At 43.9% G+C, this 20,562-nt stretch overlaps 1 protein-coding gene across 1 annotated transcript in view; it reads left to right on the top strand.

The window, feature by feature from the left end:
* The window catches only part of ARHGEF37 (Rho guanine nucleotide exchange factor 37), a 57,458-nt gene that overhangs the window by 14,378 nt on the left and 22,518 nt on the right, over positions 1 to 20,562 (top strand). Inside the window, exons 2-4 of the mRNA XM_047870224.1 lie at positions 4,943 to 5,139; positions 6,633 to 6,756; positions 16,475 to 16,622. Of these exons, the coding sequence (XP_047726180.1) occupies positions 4,954 to 5,139; positions 6,633 to 6,756; positions 16,475 to 16,622 (458 nt within the window). The 5' untranslated portion in view covers positions 4,943 to 4,953. The remainder of the gene's footprint in view (positions 1 to 4,942; positions 5,140 to 6,632; positions 6,757 to 16,474; positions 16,623 to 20,562) is intronic.

The raw sequence follows: 20,562 nt of genomic DNA, 5'->3' as shown, positions 1-20,562 counted from the left end.
TGTGTTTGCCCTGTATCAACACCATCCTTTTTAATTACTATTGGCTTTCAAGTAGTTCTAGATATATCATAGGACAGGTCCCGCCACCTTGTTCTTCAGGATTGCCTTAGCCAGTCTTAGCCTTTTACTCTTCTGTATATGTTTTAGAATTATCTTGTTGTGTTTTAGCAAAAAAAAAAAAAAGCAAAAAGTGAAACTCTGTTGGGAGTTTCACTGGAACTGGAATTGAATCTGGTTGGGGAAAATTTTTTTCTTTTCTTTATGATATTGAGTCTTCCTATCTATGAACATAGAGTATCCCTACCTATAATTGTTTCTTCAATTCAGTAAGTTCAATAAAGTTTTATAATTTTTTTCATAAAGATCTTATATATCTTTTGTTAAATTAAGATATTTCAGAAGGAATAAATAACATTTGTCTTTATTATATGATCAAACCTTTTTATCTTTAAATTGCATTTAAAATATATTGTTGGTATATACAGTAATATGCTTTTTTTTGAATATTAATATCCAGCAAAATTGAGGAACTCTCACGTTTTTTTACATTTACTTTTTAGTTCATATTAAAGCGATGAAAGCATATAATCTAAAGAGATGGGTGGTTGTATATTTGTTATGAGAAACAGAAACAGATGATTCTCCAATGTTTATTATGAAAAACAGCTTATTCTATTTCCTTCCTGACCCAGGCCTGACCAGGCAATTCCTTCTATCATTTTTCACTGATTATTTAAAACTTTATTTCCTTGTTTTTTTGTTTTGTTTTGTTTTGTCTTTGTACTTCCTTGTTTTTAAATAGCATGTATGTACTGTTAATTCTTGAGCTTTTGATTTAGGTATTGTTCTTTGACTTTCTGCTATGGAAGATGAGGATTTAGGTTTTTGGGTTTTGTTTTTACTCCCCTGCCACTATGCATGTATACCCCTCCCATTATCGTATTCTCCCATTATAGTTATACATGATATTAATTACATCACTTGTATTATAATGTGTGTAAATTGTATTTATAACTGAACCAGGCGGTAACATACAATTACTTTCATTTTTTCTGCACAGTTTTTTTCTTTAACAACTGTGTTGTATTTGTTCTTTGGTTTGCCTCTTAGTTTTGTATGTATGATCTATGTGATTATCCCCTAAAGAAACACCATACTCTCTACCAATTCAATACATCTATTCTCAAGATACTCTATTACTTTCTGAAATACTCTAATTTGAACTGTTTGCCATCTGCCTGTAGCCAACGGTCCATCTTAGGATTTTCCTTCACCTGTCTGGGGATTTCCTTGGCTGCTCTCACGTTTGATCACCAGTCCCCTGTACCCCATGTCTTTTTTTTTTTTCTATTTATTTTGGTGGAGCACATTCTCCCATAGTTTCCTGAGAACAGGAACATAAAAAGATAAATTCTCTAGGCCTTCGAGCTTCTGCAGTTTCTCTTCAATGTGTTTAGATGTGAATTTTAAGTTTTTTTTTTTTTTAACATTTATTTATTATTGAGAGACAGAGAGACACAGAGCGTGAGCAAGGGAGGGGTCGAGAGACGGGGAGACACAGAATCTGAAGCAGGGTCCAGGCTCTGAGCTGTCAGCACAGAACCCGGCGCAGGGCTCCAACTTACAAACTGCGAGATCATGACTTGAGCTGAAGTCGGTCACTTAACCAACTGAGCCACCCAGGCGCCCCATGGTTGTGAATTTAAAAAAAAACTTCTCCTGAGAGGGACTTGTACTTCCTGGATCTAATAATTCATTTTTTAAAAAAATGTTTATTTATTTTTGAGAGAGGGAGAAAGAGTGCAAGCTGGGGAGGGGCGGTGAGAGAGGGAGACAGAGGATCTGAACCGGGCTCTGTGCTAACAGCAGAGAACCTGATGAGGAGCTCAAACTCATGAACTGAGAGATCATTACCTGAGCTGAAGTCAGACGCTTAACTGACTGAGCCACTCAGGCGCCCCAAGAATTTATATTTTTTTAAATAAATTCTGGACAATTCTTACTCTCATCTCTTTGAATATTGCCTGCTCTCATTCTCTTTATTCTTGCCTTCTGGAACTCAGATTTGATGCATGAACCTTCTTATTTCAATATCCACATCCCTTAAATTCTTTTATATTTTCCATGTTTTTCTCTCTCTTTAGCAGTCTAGATAATTTCTTCAGATCTATATGCCCTTTTGCGATTTCTCTTTTCTAGATGTCTGTTAAATCTGCCCATTCAGGGGGTGCCAGGGTGGCTCAGTCAGTTAAGTGGCTCAGGTCATGATCTCAGGGTTCACAAGTTCAAGCCCTGCATCTGGCTCTGTGCTAGCTTCCAGAGTCTGCTTTGGATTCTGTGTCTCCCTCTCTCTTTCTGTCTCTGCCCCTCCCCTGCTTGCACTCTGTCTCTCTCAAAAATGAATAAACATTAAAAAATTAAAAAAAAAATCTGCCCATTCAGTTTTTAATTTCAAAGGCTAAAATTTTAACTACTGTAAGTTTTATTTGGTGCTTTAAAAAATCATACAGGTCGGGGCGCCGGGGTGGCTCAGTCGGTTAGGCGGCTGACTTCAGCTCAGGTCATGATCTCGCAGTTCGTGAGTTCAAGCCCCGCGTTGGGGGCTCTGTGCTGACAGCTCAGAGCCTGGACCCTGCTTCAGATTCTGTGTCTCCTCCTCTCTCTCTCTGCCCCTCTCCTGCTCATGCTCTGTCTCTATCTCTCAAGAATAATAAATAAACTTAAAAAAATTAATTAAAAAATCATACAGGTCTTTTGTTTTTTTTTATAATATGGGTTTTTTTTCCTGCTTATTTTATACTTTGTATGTGATAGTTTGACTCTCTGATGTTCTTGGGGTCTAATTCTCATTTTCATGGAGTTCTTATAATTTTGGATTCTCAACTCATCTTCAGGACAGGGTTATCTACTGGCGTACCACATGGGCTAGGCTAAGGATATATTCTTCTGGATACATTATATTTCTTTTTTTTTTTAATTAAATTTAAATTTTTTAATTAAAAAATTTATATCCAAGTTAGTTAGCATATAGTGCAACACTGATTTCAGGAATAGATTCCTTAATGCCCCTCACCCATTTAGCCCATCCCCCCTCCCACAACCCCTCCAGTAACCCTCAGTTTGTTCTATTTAAGAGTCTCTTATGTTTTGTTCCCCTCCCTGTTTTTATATTATTTTTGTTTCCCTTTCCTTATGTTCATCTGTTCTGTGTCTTAAAGTCCTCATATGAGTGAAGTCATATGATATTTGTCTTTCTTGGACCAACTAATTTCGCTTAGCATAATACCCTCTAGTTCCCATCCACGTAGTTGCAAATGGCAAGATTTCATTCTTTTTGATTGCCGAGTAATACTCCATTGTGTAGATATACCATATCTTCTTTATCCATTCATCCATCGATGGACATTTGGGCTCTTCCCATACTTTGGCTATTGTTGATAGTGCTGCTATAAACATGGGGGTGCATGTGCCCCTTCGAAACAGCACACCTGTATCCCTTGGATAAATACCTAGTAGTGCAATTGCTAGGTCCTAGGATAGTTCTATTTTTAATTTTTTGAGGAACCTCCATACTGTTTTCAGAGTGGCTGCACCAGTTTGCATTCCCATGGAGACATTATCTTTCCATGGGCACTCAGAATAGCATTGGTCTACAACTGTTTCTGTTAATTTCACAGCTTTGGGTTACTTGGACCACATGTGTAATATCACTTTGAACCTAAAGCCCAGTGAAGGCAGGGCTACTTTTATGAATTTTCAGAGGGGATTTTTTTGGTCCTCTGTTGGACCCAGACCAAGATGACCTTATCTTCTGTGTGAGTGGGAGACTTTTTTTTTTTTTTTTTTTTTTTGATGCACCATTTCATTGGAGTCTTTTGGTGTCCCAGTTCTGTGAAGAAGCTCGTCTCCTGCTCTGGCCTGAACACCAGCACCTAAGTCCCTGGTTCGCTGAGTTTGGCTATGTCCTCTTCCCTGCCCACCTCTCCACTTTGGGCCCCAGCTGCTCCTGCTCTGGTTTCTAGTTCCCTCTATTTGGGGGCCCTGCTATTCCCTTTATTCTCTTGCAAGCCCCACCAGGCTGTGAAAAGGAAGTTGGTTATACCTGATCCAGCATTTCTGGGTGTTTTGTAGTAGGCCGTGTTGGTCCATAGTATTGCCATTTGTACTTTTAAACCTAGAGATAAAGGGGTCATGGGAGTTTCAGTGAGGGAAATTCCATCTGGCTGGGAGGATCTAGGGAAGATGAATGTCCAAGGATAGTGTCCTGGGAGGGGGGCACGGCAGGTGCAAAAGCACAGAGGCAGGAAGTGAGTGTGCATGCATGGAGGAAAGCACGTAGCTCTCTTTTGCTGAGAATGTCCGTGGAAGGGAAAAATGAGGTTGGAGCCGGACCCCAGAGCAGCAGGGAGCTGTTAAAGCCTCACAGCATGGAACGCCGTGATCACAAGCTTCGATTCAGGAAGTTTAAACTGGAAGCACATCCAGGATGAATGGGTGTGGGGAGCAGCAGGAGGGAGAGGGGTTTGGACTTGGAAAGGTACTCCTGGAGGCTGTGGAGATAGCCCAGGGGATGGGTTGTGAGGCCTGAATGAGGTAGTGGGGGTAGAAAGGAGGCAATCCCTGGGATAGAGGGTGCGATAGACTTGGCTGAACCAGATAAATAAATCTAGGTCAAGAGCTGGGGGTGGTGGGGGGTGGAATAGAAGAAAAGCTAGGCAAGCACATTATCTGGATCCTGCAAAATGTCAACAATGATCTGAGCTGCGTTCTGCCTTTTAAGATTATTCAGATACTGCCCACAAATGCTAACACATAGTTCATCTTGCAGTATGTAAGCTAGAGATGTTTTTAGGCCACTTGATGAATAGTCGTCTTTGGATTAGAGACAGCATGTTCCAGCAGATCTCCCGGAAGTGAGTTGGGATATGTTTGCCTTTCCTAGAACCTGCTGACATGGCTGAACATGGGACTGATGAGCCGTCCTCCAGTACAGGGAGTCCCGACGGAGAAGGTCGGGACTCTGGGGACAGATTGTTGCTGCATCAGAGGCTGGCTGTCAGAGAGCTCATTGACACCGAGGCCTCCTACCTGCACATGCTCCAGCTCTGTGCCTCAGACATCAGGAGCCGCCTGCAGCAGGTACCTGGGTGGGGCTGCGCACAGCCTCCCTTTACAGGGGCAAACGTGGGTCCTGGCTTCTGAGACCGCACGTCTGTTCCCGGGGCAGGCTTGATGGAGGGGAAGGCGTGGCGGGCGTGAAGTCACCTGGATGTAAGCCCCGGTACTTCCCTTTATTGGCCATGCCACCTCCAGCAAAGTCTTTAACACATTGAAGCCTCCCGTGTATTCATCTGCTGAATGGAGAGGAGTAATCGCCTCAGAGAATTAAATGAGCTAATGGATAAAATAGCCCTTTATCAGATTTAGAACAGATTGCTTGAAGTGACCTATACTATTTTTAAAAAAATGTTTATGTGTTTATTTTTGAGAGAGAGTGTGTGTGCATGTGAGCAGAGGGGAGAGGGCAGAGAGAGGGGGTGGGGTGGGGGTGGGGGGGGAAGGTGGAGTGGCAGAGAGAATCCCAAACAGGCTCCTTGCTGTCAGTGCAGAGCCTGACAACGGGCTCGAACTCATGAACTGTGAGATCATGACCTGAGCTGAAATCAAGAGTTGGATGGTTATCTGACCGTGCCCCACCAGGCGCTCCCAAAACTGACCTATATTCTAATTGTTTCATTTAGGAGATGGTAACCTGGAGAAGTTTTCACTATGATGGGTTTTTACATCTTTTTTTCTCCTGATTTCAGAAATAATACAGGCTCTCTTTATAAGATTTTAAGAATCCCTTAGCATGTAAGCTCAGTTAGGGCAATGCCTGTTTAGTTCAATATATCCCCCAGTTCTGGACACATAAATAATAGGCTTCGGTTCATTTTTTCTTGAATGAATGAAATACTCAAGTAGGAAATGTGGAAGGTGAAAGGCCTCTCGTATTTTATCCTCCAGAAATGAGGATTTTTCTCTGTAGGCATTAAACAAAAAATATAGATTGTTACTTACTCTAACAAAAATAAGAGCCTACTCTAGATATTTTTCTACAGTTAGCTTTTCCTACTTGATTTTGCATTCAGGATAGACACACACACGCACACACACACACAATGTCCTGTATGTGCCTGTGCACATATATAGATGTCCTGCATTCTGTCTCACGGTGGTACCACCAGTTAATAGTGGCTGGAGTTCAGAATACATTTCAAGGTAATGGTGGTGGGGGCCAAGTATATCAGAGCTCGAAGGAAGTCCAGCTTCCCACCCTTATATGACAGATGGGGAAACTGAGAGGAGAAAAATGATAGCTTCCAGCAAATCTAGGGGAAAAAAACCCAGTTCAGCTTTCATTCCATGCTGAGCACTCCATCCCTTCCTGTTTCCCCAGAGTGATAAGAGTACCTAATTTATACCTAATTTATAAAATTTTTCTAAACCTTGCAGACATTCCACTGGGGCGGTCTCCCCAAGAGTCATAGGCCCCTGATGGTGTGAATGTTCTGGACGGCTCTCCAAAGCCCGTGAATAGAGCCACTCAACCCAAATCCCAGATACTCCTATGGCTCCTTTGTTTCTTCTAGCTGCCCCAGGGAGACCTGGATGTCCTGTTCTCAAACATCGATGATGTCATTGAAGTGAACAGCAAATTTCTTCACGATCTCCAAGAGACAGCATCCAGGGAAGACGAACAAGTGCACTCAATTGGTAAGCAAAAGACAAGGCAGCTGTCAGCCTCAGATTCCCACGGAATTGTCCTCAGCATGTGGGCATTGCTGAACCGCCTCCAGAATTCCAGGGAAATGCAAATCAATGGGAGCTTCTTTTGGGGATTCCTGAAACACAGCGTGTCAGAGCTGGTAGGACTCTCAGATAATATCCAGCCCAGTCCCATCACTTTACAGAAGAGAAGACCGGGGCCCAGAGACAGGGAGGAACTAATGGGTCAGTGGCCTGGCTGAGCTTTTCATTATTTACTAGACGCAGTTATTTACTGAGCACCTGCCGATCCCTGTGCTGTGTGCTGGCATCACAGTATCAACAAGCGAGTCCACGTTCCCACTCTGAAAGGTCTGGCAAGTTAGAGTGACGGAAGATAAACAGATAAATAAGAGAATTTTAGGTAACAATTTGTAATTTGAAGAAAAGAAACAGTTGTAGTAACTTTGGGGCATGAGAGCAGTCCCCCTGAGAAGGGGACATTTGAGCTGAGACCTGACTATTGGGAAGGAGACAGCTCTGAGATCTGGAGGGAGAGCAGAGAGAGTGGCTGTGCAAAGGCCCTGAGACAGGGATGAGCCTAGAATGTTGGGAGGACGGACGGAAGGAAGGCTGGCGTGGCTCCAGGGGAATTAGTGAGGAGAGTGTGTTAGGGGATAAGGTGGAAGAGGCAGAGAAGGACCAAATCACGTAGGGCCTTCTAGGCCATGGTAAGGAGTTTGGATTTTACTCCGAGTGTGATGAGAAACCATTGGCCAGTTTTGAGCGGGAAAGTGATATGGTCCGATTCACGCTTTTCAAAGACCTCTTTGGCCCTTGTGGACAGTGGGTTGTGAGGGGGTGGTGACAGTAGAACCATGAGACCAGCGGGAGCCTTCCTGTCGCCCAGCTGAGAGATGGTGGGAGTGTACTCATTCTGGAACGGTTAGGATGACTGTAGGGCATGAAGAAGGAGGGACAAGGGGGTATAAACCTCACACCCGTGTCCCTCATTCTCTTCTCATCTGCTGCCCTGGGGTCACTTGACAAAACTTGTAGGTCAGGGGTTTTTGAGTGGAGTCGGGGGAAGGCAGAGGAGAGGAGGAGGGGGGGACACCCAGCACCGTGACTACCCTAGTGGCCTTTTACATCCCCAATCTTCTACCCTTTCCTAGACATGATGGGGCTTAAAAATAACAAACATCCAATTTTTTAAAAATGTGTTTATAATTATTTTTGTAAATGTTTATTTTAGAGAGAGAGTGTGAGGGGGAAGGGGCAGAGAGAGGGTGGTGGGGACTGAGGATCCGAAGCACGGAGAGCCCAGTACAGGGCCCGAACTCACAAACCGCGAGATCATGACCTGAGCCGAAACCAAGAGTCAGATGCTTAACTGACTGAGCCACCCAGGCACCCCACAAATATACAAATTTTGTAGAAATCCTAGTTTCTGAGTGTTTACTAAATGCTTAGCATTGTCCTGATGTACATGTATTAACTCATTTAATCTTCACAACCACCCGAAAGGTAGCTGCTGTTATCTCATTGTGCAGTTGAGGAAACAGAGGCACAGAGAGAGGAACTAACCTGCTCAAGGTCATTTGGCTAATGATGGAGCCACGATTTGAATTCGGGCAGTTGGTCTCCAGAGCCAGTGCTCTCAACTACTGCCCCTAATAGCTTCAATGTAGCAGATATGGGATTAAAGCCTGTGTGTCGCGTGTTTATTCTTCCCTTGAAAATAGAGTTCCTGGGGCGCCTGGGTGGCTCAGTCGGTTAAGCGTCCGACTTCGGCTCAGGTTATGATCTCACGGTCCGTGAGTTCGAGCCCCGCGTCAGGCTCTGTGCTGACAGCTCGGAGCCTGGAGCCTGCTTTGGATTCTGTGTTTCTCTCTCTCTCTGACCTTCCCCCATTCATGCTCTGTCTCTCTCTGTCTCAAAAATAAATAAACATTAAAAAAAATTAAAAAAAAAAAGAAAATTAAAAAAAAATAGAGTTCCTTATTAAAACAGCAATGTGAATGAGTTACTATTTCCTCAAAAAGACGGATGAATACAAAATTAAAGAACAAGATTTTTTTTTTAAGTACCTGGGAAGCTATTCTCAACTTTTATCATTTTGTCCTTGTTTCTGTTACTAATCACCACCTGCTTGAGTGGGAATCAGTATAGCCTCAGGCCAAAGACACTCTTAAGGGGCTGCAGACTCTGAGGTTAGGTTCTTCTGTTGCTATGGGCTTGAGGTTTGATGTGGTGCCTTGTTTAAGGGTCCTTGCCTGCCAGTCTCTGCCTTCCTGCTTGACTGGCAGCAAAGAGTCAGAGTCAGGATGTCACTTTGTTTCCCGACCACACCTGGTGACAACTCCATTCCCTGCCTTCCTAGTAGAGTTGCCAGATGAAATACATGTGCCCAATTAACATATCTTTTTTTTTATACTTACATATTTATATATTTGAGAAAGAGAGAGAGAAAGAGAGCACACTCAAGCAAGGGGAAGGGCAGAGAGGGAGAGAGAGAGAGAATCCCACGCAGGCTCCATGCTGCCAGCGCAGAGCCTGACGCAGGGCTCGGACCCATGAACCGTGAGACGACAACCCGAGCCGAAATCAAGAGTTGGGCACTCACCCGGCACCCCTACAGGTACCCAATTACATTTGAACTTCATGTGACCAGTGAGTAATTTTTTTTAGTATCAGGATGTCCCATGCAACCTTCGGGATATACTTATACCAAAAATTTATTCATTGTTTACCTGAAATTTAAATTCCACTGAAATGTAGTCCTATATTTTTCCCCGTCTAATTTGGCAGTCCTATTTCCTGACTGTAGAGTCTACACGGAATAGCCTCCTCGTCCGCTGCCCATTGTGGTTAGCAAAAAAAGAGGCACAAAGAATCCATGTGGCTTTTCTTCTCTTTGGTGCATTCTGTGCTGGGTCAAGACTGCCCTGGCTCCTGCCAGCTCTTTATTCCCAGTCCAGCCCCCACGCCTTGCTATGCTAGGATCGCCTTTCTCGCAATCCTGTGGCCACGGCATTTTAAGAGAGTTTGGGCCTCAAGCATGACTGTCTTTAACAGGCTTTTTTCCTCCCAGATGACTTAGGTCCCCTGTCATTACGAACGATTCCAACGCAACTCCGACGTTCCCAGGGGGCCCTCCCAGGGTGGTCTCACGACAGGGCACCATGCTGTAGCTCAGTGCAGTCCCATAGAAATGTCATTCCAGCCACACATTTATTTGAAAACTTTTGAGAAGCTACATTTGAAAAAACTTGAAGAAGCAGGTGCAGTTACTTTTAACGATATATTTGATTTTATCCCAGTATGTCTGTAGACTAACATTTCAACATACAATCAATATAAAAATTATTCATGACATATTTTACTTTTTTTTTTTTTTTTTTTGGTACTAAGCCTTTGAAATCGGTGTCTTTTACAATGACAGCACATCTCAATTGGGATCCTGAAATTTCAAGTGCCCAAAAGCCACATGTGGATGGTGACTGCTGTATCTGGGCAGTGCAGGTCTAACAGTTTGGAGTCTTGACTGGCAAGGCTGTGTCACCCACAAGTCCCTTCATGTCTCTGAGCCTCAGTTTTTGCCTCTTTGAAATGTGCCAGCCGCGACTCTGAGTACCTAACATATACGAGCTCTTTCATTTCACGATGCTGTTACTTGCTGATGACTATTTTTACTGTCCCCATCTTACTAAAGAAGAACCTGAGGGGCGCCTGGGTGGCTCAGTCGGTTAAGCGTCCGACTTCAGCTAGGTCACGATCTCGTGGTCTGCGAGTTCGAGCCCTGCGTCGGGCTCTGTGCTGACGGCTCAGAGCCTGGAGCCTGTTTCCGATTCTGTGTCTCCCTCTCTCTCTGCCCCTCCCCCGTTCATGCTCTGTCTCTCTCTGTCCCAAAAATAAATAAACGTTCAAAAAAAATTAAAAAAAAAAAATAAAAAAAAAAAGAAGAACCTGAGACCCGAGTGGCAGGGCTTGTCAAGGCTGAACAAGAGTCCTAACTCTTGACCATCCTGCCTCCCTTTTTTTTTTTTTTTTTCCTTTCTGACTGATCCTAGGTCTCAGCAGAGTAGTCTTTTGATACTGGGAGGAACTTTTTCACTACTGTGACTTCTTTGCAATCTGTGACCACAGGACAAGAGGGAAAGAAGTTAAGTCTTTACTGTCCTATTCCTGGCATTCCTGCTCCTTTGGCTAGCTCTGCTTTCTGGGAGTTTGCCTTCCTCTGCCATTCAGTTACTGGAATGCCCCTGTCCTGGTCACACTGGCTCTGATACAGTTTCTTTGCTCTCAGTCACATGCCTGCCGACGCACCCAGGTTCAGGAGAATGTGGGAACCGCCCTGGATTTTAAGGCTACGCCCAGGCTGTCTCTTAGCAGGGATGATCTCTGCAGTTGGCTGACCTCCCGGCATGCAGATTCTCCCTGGCTGCAGCTTTGTGTACTCTTTTCCCTGTTCCCCCCCCTTCTGGGGGTTCTCCTGAGGGAGTTCTCTCTGGAGATTGGCTGGACCAGCATTGGAGAGGAGGACCGGTCCTGGGTGGCAGTCTCACCGTGGGCGTCTTTGCCGAGGGCTGGACCATGCTGGGCTAGGCACCAGCCCGTGTGTCCCCATGTGACCCCGTGGGGGGCTTGGTCGAGGTCAGGGGCCCAACCTGTACCTTCAGCAGACAGTGGGGTCAGCTGGGCTTCCTGTGGTCCACGGCTCCCCACTCACTTTCGTGGCTAATATATTTGTCTTCATCCTCGCCACTTCCCCCTAGATGGACAACCAAAGACTCTTCTGGGTACTTGAGGAAGCTAGCGTTCTCACAGCCACTCCTATTACCGCTTTTAACTCCTCCTTTTAACCGATTTCAAAGGCTTAGTACCAAAAAAAAAAAAAAAAAAAAAGTAAAATATGTCATGAATAATTTTTATATTGATTGTATGTTGAGTATGTAGTCTCAACATACTACAGCTAGTATAGATCTTTTATTTATTTATTTATTTATTTATTTATTTATTTATTTATTTAAAAATTTTTTTTTTCAACGTTTATTTATTTTTGGGACAGAGAGAGACAGAGCATGAACGGGGGAGGGGCAGAGAGAGAGGGAGACACAGAATCGGAAACAGGCTCCAGGCTCTGAGCCATCAGCCCAGAGCCTGACGAGGGGCTCGAACTCACGGACCGCGAGATCGTGACCTGGCTGAAGTCGGACGCTTAACCGACTGCGCCACCCAGGCGCCCCTAGATCTTTTTTTTAATGACTAGACTTTACTTTTTGGAGTACCTTCAGGTTTGCAGAAAAATTAAGTGGAACGTACAGAGAATTCTCATATAGTCCCGTTCCCCCAACCCCAGAATTTTGTAGTTTCCCTGCTCTAAAAATCTTCCTATTCATCCCTCTCCCTCCCCTCCCCCCTGGGGAAAACACTGATCTTTTTGCTGTCTCCATAGTTTTGCCTTTTCCAGAGTGTCCTATAGCTGGAGTCGTGCAGTACACAGCCTTCACAGAGTGGCTCTTTTCACTTAGCAATGTGCATTTAAGCTTTCTCCTTTTCCTGCTTAGATAGCTCATTTCTTTCCTTTTTCTTTTTTTAATCACTGAATGATATTCCATTGTATGGACATAGCACAGTTTATGCATTTACTTCCCGAAGTACATTTTTAGTAACTTCCAAGTCTAGGCAGTTATAAATAAAACCGTTATAAGCCTTTGTGTGCAGGGTTTTTTAAAAATCACTTTTTTATTAAAAAAAAATTTTTTTAACGTTTATTCATTTTTGAGAGACACAGAGAGAGACAGAGCATAAACAGGGAAGGGGCAGAGAGAGAGGGAGACACAGAATCTGAAACAGGCTCCAGGCTCCGAGCTGTCAGCACAGAGCCCGACGCGGGGCTCGAACTCACGGACCGCGAGATCATGACCTGAGCTGAAGTCGGACGCTGAACCGACTGAGCCACCCAGGTGCCCCTTTTTAAAACTCACTTTTAAACTTTTTTCTATAGTGGTAAAATACACATAGCATGAAATGTACCATTTTACGCATATTTAAGTATGAGTCCAATGGCGTTAACTACCTTCACATTGTTGTGCAACCATAAGTACTGCCCTTCTCTGGAACTACTTCCTCACCCTGAACTGAAGCTCTGTCCCCATCAAATAATAACCAGCCCCTGGTCACTTCTAGTTTACTTTTTGTCTCTGTGAATTTGACTACTCTAGGTAACTCACAAAAGGGGGATCCTACAATAATTTGTCCTGTCGTGTTTGGCCTTCAGCATAATGTCTTCAGAATTCTTTTTAAACTTTTTAAATCTTAAAAAATGAATCTTAAAATCAGCTTAGACTTATAGAAAAGTGCAAAAATAATGCAGAGGTCCTAAATAACCCTCGATACAGCATCCCCTAATTTTAACATCTCAGACAGTCACAGTAAACCAGGAAATTAACAGCATTGTAACACTATTGACTCTCCTGACCTCACTCACATTTTGACAGCATACCTATAAACGTCCTTTTTCTGGCCTGGGATCTAACCTAGGGTACCACATTTCGTTTTATTGTGATGTTCCCTTAGACTTCTTTAGTCTGTCTGTCTTTTGGGACCATAACACTTCGGAAAGTCCAAGCCAGATTTATAGTATATCCCTCAGTTTGAGGTTTTCAGTTGTTAAAACTAAAAAGATTTTATAGATTTTGTAAAATTTTATATATGTATAATTTATATTTTATAAATTATAAATATTTTATAAACACTTTATATTTCATTCTTAAATTGAGGTTGGACATTTTTGGCAATAAGATCATGGTTAACGTCCTGTCCTTCTTAGTGGCTCAGAACAGGGGCACATGATGTTTCTATATGTTATTACTTAAAATATTGTTAATTTTGATCACATGATTAATAGAAGATAGTGTCTTCTGTGTTTTTCCTCTACAAAGTTACTATTTTTCCCTTACAATTAGTAAATATGGAGAAAAACTTTTAGATTATACAAACGTTCTATTTCATTTCAAACTTAATTTTAAGTAAGCATTAATTTTAGCATCCATCAGTGGTTCTGCCCTGCAGTAATTATTCCTGGTGTTCTTGTGGTAATTTTCTATTTCCCTTATTCCTTCTACATTTATTAATTGCAATTTTTCTATAAGCACGAACTGTCCTTTCTTGCCCATTCATTTATTCAGTTATTTATATCAGTATGGACTCTTGGGCTTTTTATATATATTTTATTTATTTATATATGGACTATATATTTTATATTATATATATTATATATATAATATATATATTATATATATATAATATATTATATATATTATATATATATAATATATTATATATATATTATATATATATTCTTGCTCAGATTATGCCAGTGCTGGCCATTGAGAGCTCCTTCACATTGGCTCCTGTGTCCTTTCTGTATGCCTCCAACAATTTTTGAGCACACCCTTACTTTCAGACACCACAAGACGTTCCAAGTTCATCTTGTACTTCCCTGTCCCATCCTTGGAATCAGCCATTTCTCCTAGGAGCTCTGGTTCCTATTTTGGCGGAATGGTATTTAGACACCAAGTTCTAGGCTCTAGGTATGCTCATTGCCCCTGGGGTGTCATTACCCTCTCAACTAATAGAGCTGGGAAATATATGTGTGTATACTAATGTGTGCATATGCACTTATCTACATTTCTTTCTATCTCTATCTTATCTATCTATCTATCTATCTATCTATCTATCTATCTTTATATATTTAAGACCATGAGTTCGTACTGATACCTACAATTCCAGTCCATCCAGTCCATGCTCCCTCTCATCCCTACTATCCTATCCTATTCCCTCATTCTTTCCACCCCATTCCATCCACCTGCTGCAGTAACCAATCACATAAATTTCTGATTTAAAAATTTGGAATGCTCCACAGACTTGCCTTTTATTTTTGTGCATTAACCTTCTCCATGTTATTCCAACTTTGGTATATGTGCTGCTGAAATTGAGCACTAGAGTAATCTATTTAAAACAGAAAGCAGATCGCCCCTGTTCAGACCCCTCTGGTTGCTTCTTACCACCATTAGAATTAGAATAAAATCCAAACCCCTTATTCCACCTTACCTACTTACTTTGAGGCCCTTTGGGATCTGACTTGTGTTTTCTGTTTATTTTCTCTGCTTTCTGTTCTCGTTCACTCTGCTCTGGCTATTCTTCCCCCTCTTGCTCCTGCCCTTATGCCAAGTGCTCTCCTGCCTTAAGCCCTTTGGATTTTTTCCCCCTAAACCTGGATTGCTGTTCCCACCACACACTCCCAGGGCCATGTGCTTCTGGTCTCTGATAAGCATGCACATCTTCATGGAGGACTTCCTTAAATAGCTCTCCTACTACTTTCTAATGTTTTGTTTTGATTTTTGGTAACAAGAATCAGTATAACGTCATATATTCAATTTGACGAATATAATACATTTATTTACTGTCTCTCTTCCCCACTAGAATATAAGCTCCATGAGGCAGGGGCTTTGTTTTGTTCACAGAGCTTAGAAGAGTGCCTGGCATATAGTCCATAAATAAGCAGTCGGTAAATATTTGGTGAGGAGTTTGTGTCAGGTGTTTTTACATGTGTTATTTGATTTAATCCTCATAAAAAGACAATTGGAAGTGAATACTATTTTTATTCCAATGTATCGGTGAAAAAATGGAGGGTCCAGGAGGTCAAGTACTTGCCCTAGGGTATGCCCTTGGGGAAGGATTGACCGGAGATCTGGCCCTCGTTCTCTCTGACTCCAGAGTCCATGTGTATGCTCTGCTTGCTATAGTGTGTCTTTGTAAACTGGGGGTTTGAACTTGTACTTGCCATGTTGCATCCACGCGACTCCTGAAACAGAATGCTACCGGCACCAGTGACAGTTGCAACAAAGTTTATTACAATGAGAGGCAAGGCCGACCGATCAGGACCAACACTCTTGATAAGAGTGTGGCCCCGAACAGCCGGGGTACAGAGTTTTTAAAGCCGATCACATCGTTTTATCGTTATCTGGGAACAGAACAGAGAAACAGTTCCCAGATGAGTTAGAAACAGTTGCCAGATGAGTCAGAAACAGTTATCGAATGAGGTGATTATTTTAGACTTTCTGCCACTAAGTTGCAACCAGTGGATCTCCTTGACCTTGTCTCTGATGCTCTTTTTTGAGCTTTTGTATCCTTCATTGGTAAAGCCTGATACACAAGAGTATGAAGTATGATGTACAAGAGTAAAAGCAAGGTTGTTATCTCTTGACCTTCAGTGTCAGAACAAAGTTGTTATCTTTCAAGCTAAGCGTTAGCCCTACAGTACAATTTAACCCTTACAGCCACACACAGTAATTGTCAAGATACAATTGTAAAGCTATAACACGAGTGTGTTTTATGAACTGTAAAGCACTGTACAGGTAGGGGAATTATTAATATCGTTGCCATAATTATACCTACCATTTATTAAGACTCACAGTGCACCAGCCTGAGCCCTGTATCACCCTGTCACTTAATCCTTCTAGCAGCCTTTTGAACATGAGATGAAAAAACGGAAGCTCAGGAAGAAGCGTGAACGTGCCCAAAGTGACAAAGCGGGTTAGGCCTGGCAGCCTCACTCCCGAGCCGAGGGCTTAGCTGTCTCTCTCAACACCTCCGTGTCCCAAGCAAGGGTACGGACAGACATGCCTCTGAGGGTTTCTTGTCGCTCTTTCATCACCAGGCAACTTATTCCTGGAATTCCAAGAGGAGCTGGAGCGAGTCTATAAGGTCTACTGCGCCAGCTACGACCAGGCCTTGCTGCTGGTGGAGACCTACCGGAAGGAGCCAGAGCTTCAGCGAGAGATCCAGGGCATCATTGAGGCAGTGGTGTAAGTAGTATGACCAGTGAGCACTTGTTTCCTCTGCCCTTGACTCCGAGGTCAGGAGCCGTTAAGGTCTCACCCCTCCTTGGTGCCGCTCACGCTGCTTCAGGAGTGTCTCAGTCAGGCGAGGCTGCAGAGACAAACATCCCCCCTCCCCCCCCCCCCCCCCCCCCGCTCTTGGCGGCTTCAAACAGCAAAGGTTTATGCCTTCCTTATGCGCCACTGCGGTTGACTTGAGGCCCTTGTCTGTGTCATCCTCACACTGGGGCCCAAGCTTGATGGGAGCCACTCTCTGGATTATTGCCAGTAACTGTGACAAAGGGAAAAGAGCTCTGCAGGGTCTAATGCTGGTAATTAAACGCTCCCGACCAGAAATGGTCTCTATCAGCTCTCGTGATCCGTGGGCCAGAACTAATCACGTGGCTTCATCTGACCACCAGGAGGCCAGGGCTTCTACCCTGCCATGTGTCCAGAGGTGGAAGAACAGAAACATGTGGCGAACAGCACTCATGTCTACCGTAGGAAGGGCAGTGAGGCGGTTGGAATTACGGGCTGTGGGACAGGACGGCAGTGGCACGAAGCTGGTTTGTATCACCCGGGAGGGCCTCTCTCCAGATAGCTGAAGACTGTCCCACGAAACAGGATCAGAACTGCCCTGGGGGGCTTCACTGCCCAGAGCTGGCCCCAGCGGGTGGAAGCTCTAGAAGGAAATACGTAGAGAACAAATGTTTTTTTTTTTTAATTAAAATTTTGAATGGATAGCAGTTATGGTTCAGAAACTTAAAAGCATCCACATTTAGGCAGCCAAAAATTCTTCCCAACCCTGTCCCTTCCTCTACCCAAGTCCTACTCCCAGCCCCAGCGTTAAGGTAGCCACTTTGAAATTGCTTATGGATCTTGGCAAAGTTCTTATGTGCGAACACAAGCAAATACAAATATATACTATCATTTTACTGCCTTTTTAAAGAACGTTTGTATTTTTTTTCACTTACACTGTATCTTGGATAGCTTTCCATTTATTTGTTTAAATTTTTTTCTTTTTGTTTATTTATTTTTGAGAGACAGAGAGAGACAGAGTGCAAGTGGGAGAGCGGCAGAGAGCGAGAGGGAGACACAGAATCCGAAGCAGGCTCCAGGCTCTGAGCTGTCAGCACAGAGCCAGACGCGGGCCTCGAACTCACGAACTGTGAGATCATGACCTGAGCCAAAGTCGGATGCTTAACCAACCGGGCCACCCGGGTGCCCCAATATCTTTCCATTTCAACACATACATGTGTGATCCTGTGAATGGCATATCCTTCACCACATGGCTGTTTCCCAGTTTATTTAACTGGTCTCTGTTTTGTTTTGTTTTTTTATGTTTATCTATGTTGAGTGAGAGAGAGAGATGGAGTGAGAGAGCTCTGAGAGGGGGAAAGGCAGAGAGAGAGAGAGAAAGAGAGAGAGAGAATGAATCCCAGGCAGGCTTTGCTCCGTCAGCACAGAGCCCAACACTGGGCTTGATCTCACAAACTGTGAGATCATGACCTGAGCTGAAATAAAGATTCAGACATTTAACTGACTGAGCCACCCAGGCACCCCTAACTGGTCTCTTATTAACGGACATTGGTTCACTTCTTTTCTTTTGATGTTACAGGTAGTGTTGAGTAATTATTTATGAGCATATGTCATTTTACTCAGGTACAGGTATTTCTGTGAGGTAAATTCCAGACATGGGTTGCTAGGTCAAAGATATTATGTATGGATAATTTTGATACTATTGCAAAATTTCCTTCTGTAGAGGCTACACCAAGTTGCATTCCCATGACCAAGGTAGGGGTGTCTGTTTCCTCATAGCCTCACCAGACTATGTTATTAAACTTTAGGATATTTGCCTCTGAGACAGGTGACAAATGGTGTCTCAGTGTAGTTTCATGTTGCATTTCTTTCTTGTGATTAAAGTTGGTCATCCCTTTGTATATTTAAGACTTGTTTATATTTCCTTGCCTGGGATTATCCTGCTTCTTTTCTGTTTTACAAAGGCTTATGTCTTCCCCAGGACAAGCTCACCAAATGGAGAGAGATGAAGGTTATTTTCTGGAAATCAGAATAGTGCAGGAAGAACAAAGGTTATTACCATTTCATCTTACTTAGACATTCCCTTTACACCCAAGAGAAACACAGTATATAGATTTAGATCTTTCTCTCTCTCTCTTTTTTTTTTTTTTGAGAGATAGAGAGCAAGCAATAGGGATGGGTAGAGAGAGAGGGAGAGAGAGAATCCCAAGCAGTCTCCACCTGGTCAGCGCAGAGCCCAACGCAGCCCTCGAACTCACGGACTATGAGATCATGACCCGAGCCAGAGTCTGGAGTCGGATGCTTATCCGACTGAGCCACCCAGGCGCCTCGATTTAGGTCTTTGAAGATGACGGTATCTCATGTGGAACCTCCTGCTACCTCCCCTCCTCCTCTCTCTTACCTTATGCCCTCAACCCCCCTGAAGCCTTCTTTTCAAGTACCCATGTCCTAGCCCCTCCCTGCCCCTCAAAACCTACATTCACTTCCTCCTTTGATTCATCATTCCACGGGTCTTAACAAATTTAGGCTTTTGCAACAGTCACTAAATACATTTCAGTAGGAGAGAGGCAGATAACAGAAATGAGGGAAGCAAGGTGCCCGGTGCGAGGCGAAAGGGAGCAGTGGAGACTGAGGCCAACCGGAGCCAACAGACCCTGTGGAGAGAGTGGTTGCAGCCCACCTTCCACTGATTGTTGCTCTATCAAGTAGCTTTTGCTATGTAGCAGACCACCCCAGAATGGAATGGCTTAAGAAAAACATTTGTTTGGCTCACGTTGTTGCCTGTTAGCAATGTGGCCGGGCTCAGTAAACCGTTCTGCCAGCCCTGGCCGAGCGCCTTCACGTGCCTGTGATCGACCGAAGGTCAGCTTTGCTGATCTTGGCGGGGCTCTGTCGTGCATCTGAGACACGTGAGCTGACTCAGCTCTGGCGGTACAGCCTCTCATCATCTGGCAGGTGGCCCAGGCTCGTTCACACGGTGGTCACAGGATAGAGAGAGGGAGAGAGCAGGAGGGAGGGAGAAGGACGGTGAGAGGGCAGGGCAGGCCTTTAGAGGTCTTGGCTGGGAATTGGCATGCTGCGACAGACCCCAAGGGGTGGAAAAATAGAATAGAGGAGCTTCAAGGTCATATTCAGAGGGTGTGGATACAACCACCACCACCGCAACAAAGGGTGCGAACACAGAGAGTAGAATGATTACAGCCCTATTTTACAAACCGTCTGCCTCAAATGCCGTGTAGGAATGAGATCCTCTGATTTTTCCAGAGAAGTCAGAAACTTTGATATAACGTCTCCCAGGCGCCAAATGCTGGCATCTAGCTCTGACATGTTAGAAACACTGTTGGGGGGCCGTGGTTGGTACAGAGGCTGCTGTTTGTCGTGCCTTGCACACTCTGGTCTTTCCCAGCCAGGCCAGTCCAGACTTTTCTCATGGGCTCCAGTGCCACACTGCCCAGTAGCGGACCTGGCTCTGCCCCTAACTCACCTTGGTGAAGCCATTTCATGAATCAGAACCTAGTTTCCTTACTTAATGGGGGAGTAATAACTACACCTCATGGGGACACGGACTCATTGTACCCAAGTGACACTCTATGAACCCCAGCTCTCATCCTTGTCTTGGCTATCCTTGTCCCTTGAAACCACAGCATGGCTCTCAGATCTAATGGTTCCAATGCTCCTTTTTTATAACAGACATTAAATTATTATCCTGAGGGGTGCCCGGGTGGCTCAGTCCGTTGAGCATCTGACTCTTGATGTCAGCTCAGGTCATGATCCCAGGGTCGTGGGATCGAGCCCCATGTTGGGTTCCACACTGAGCGTGGAGCCTGCTTAAGATTCTCCCTCTCCCTCTGCCCCTCCCCCCCATTAATATCCTGAAATATATTCTCGA

Source organism: Prionailurus viverrinus, chromosome A1 (genome assembly GCF_022837055.1).
Source record: "Prionailurus viverrinus isolate Anna chromosome A1, UM_Priviv_1.0, whole genome shotgun sequence".
NCBI lineage: Eukaryota > Metazoa > Chordata > Mammalia > Carnivora > Felidae > Prionailurus > Prionailurus viverrinus.
This window is presented reverse-complemented; position numbering and strand designations above follow the sequence as displayed.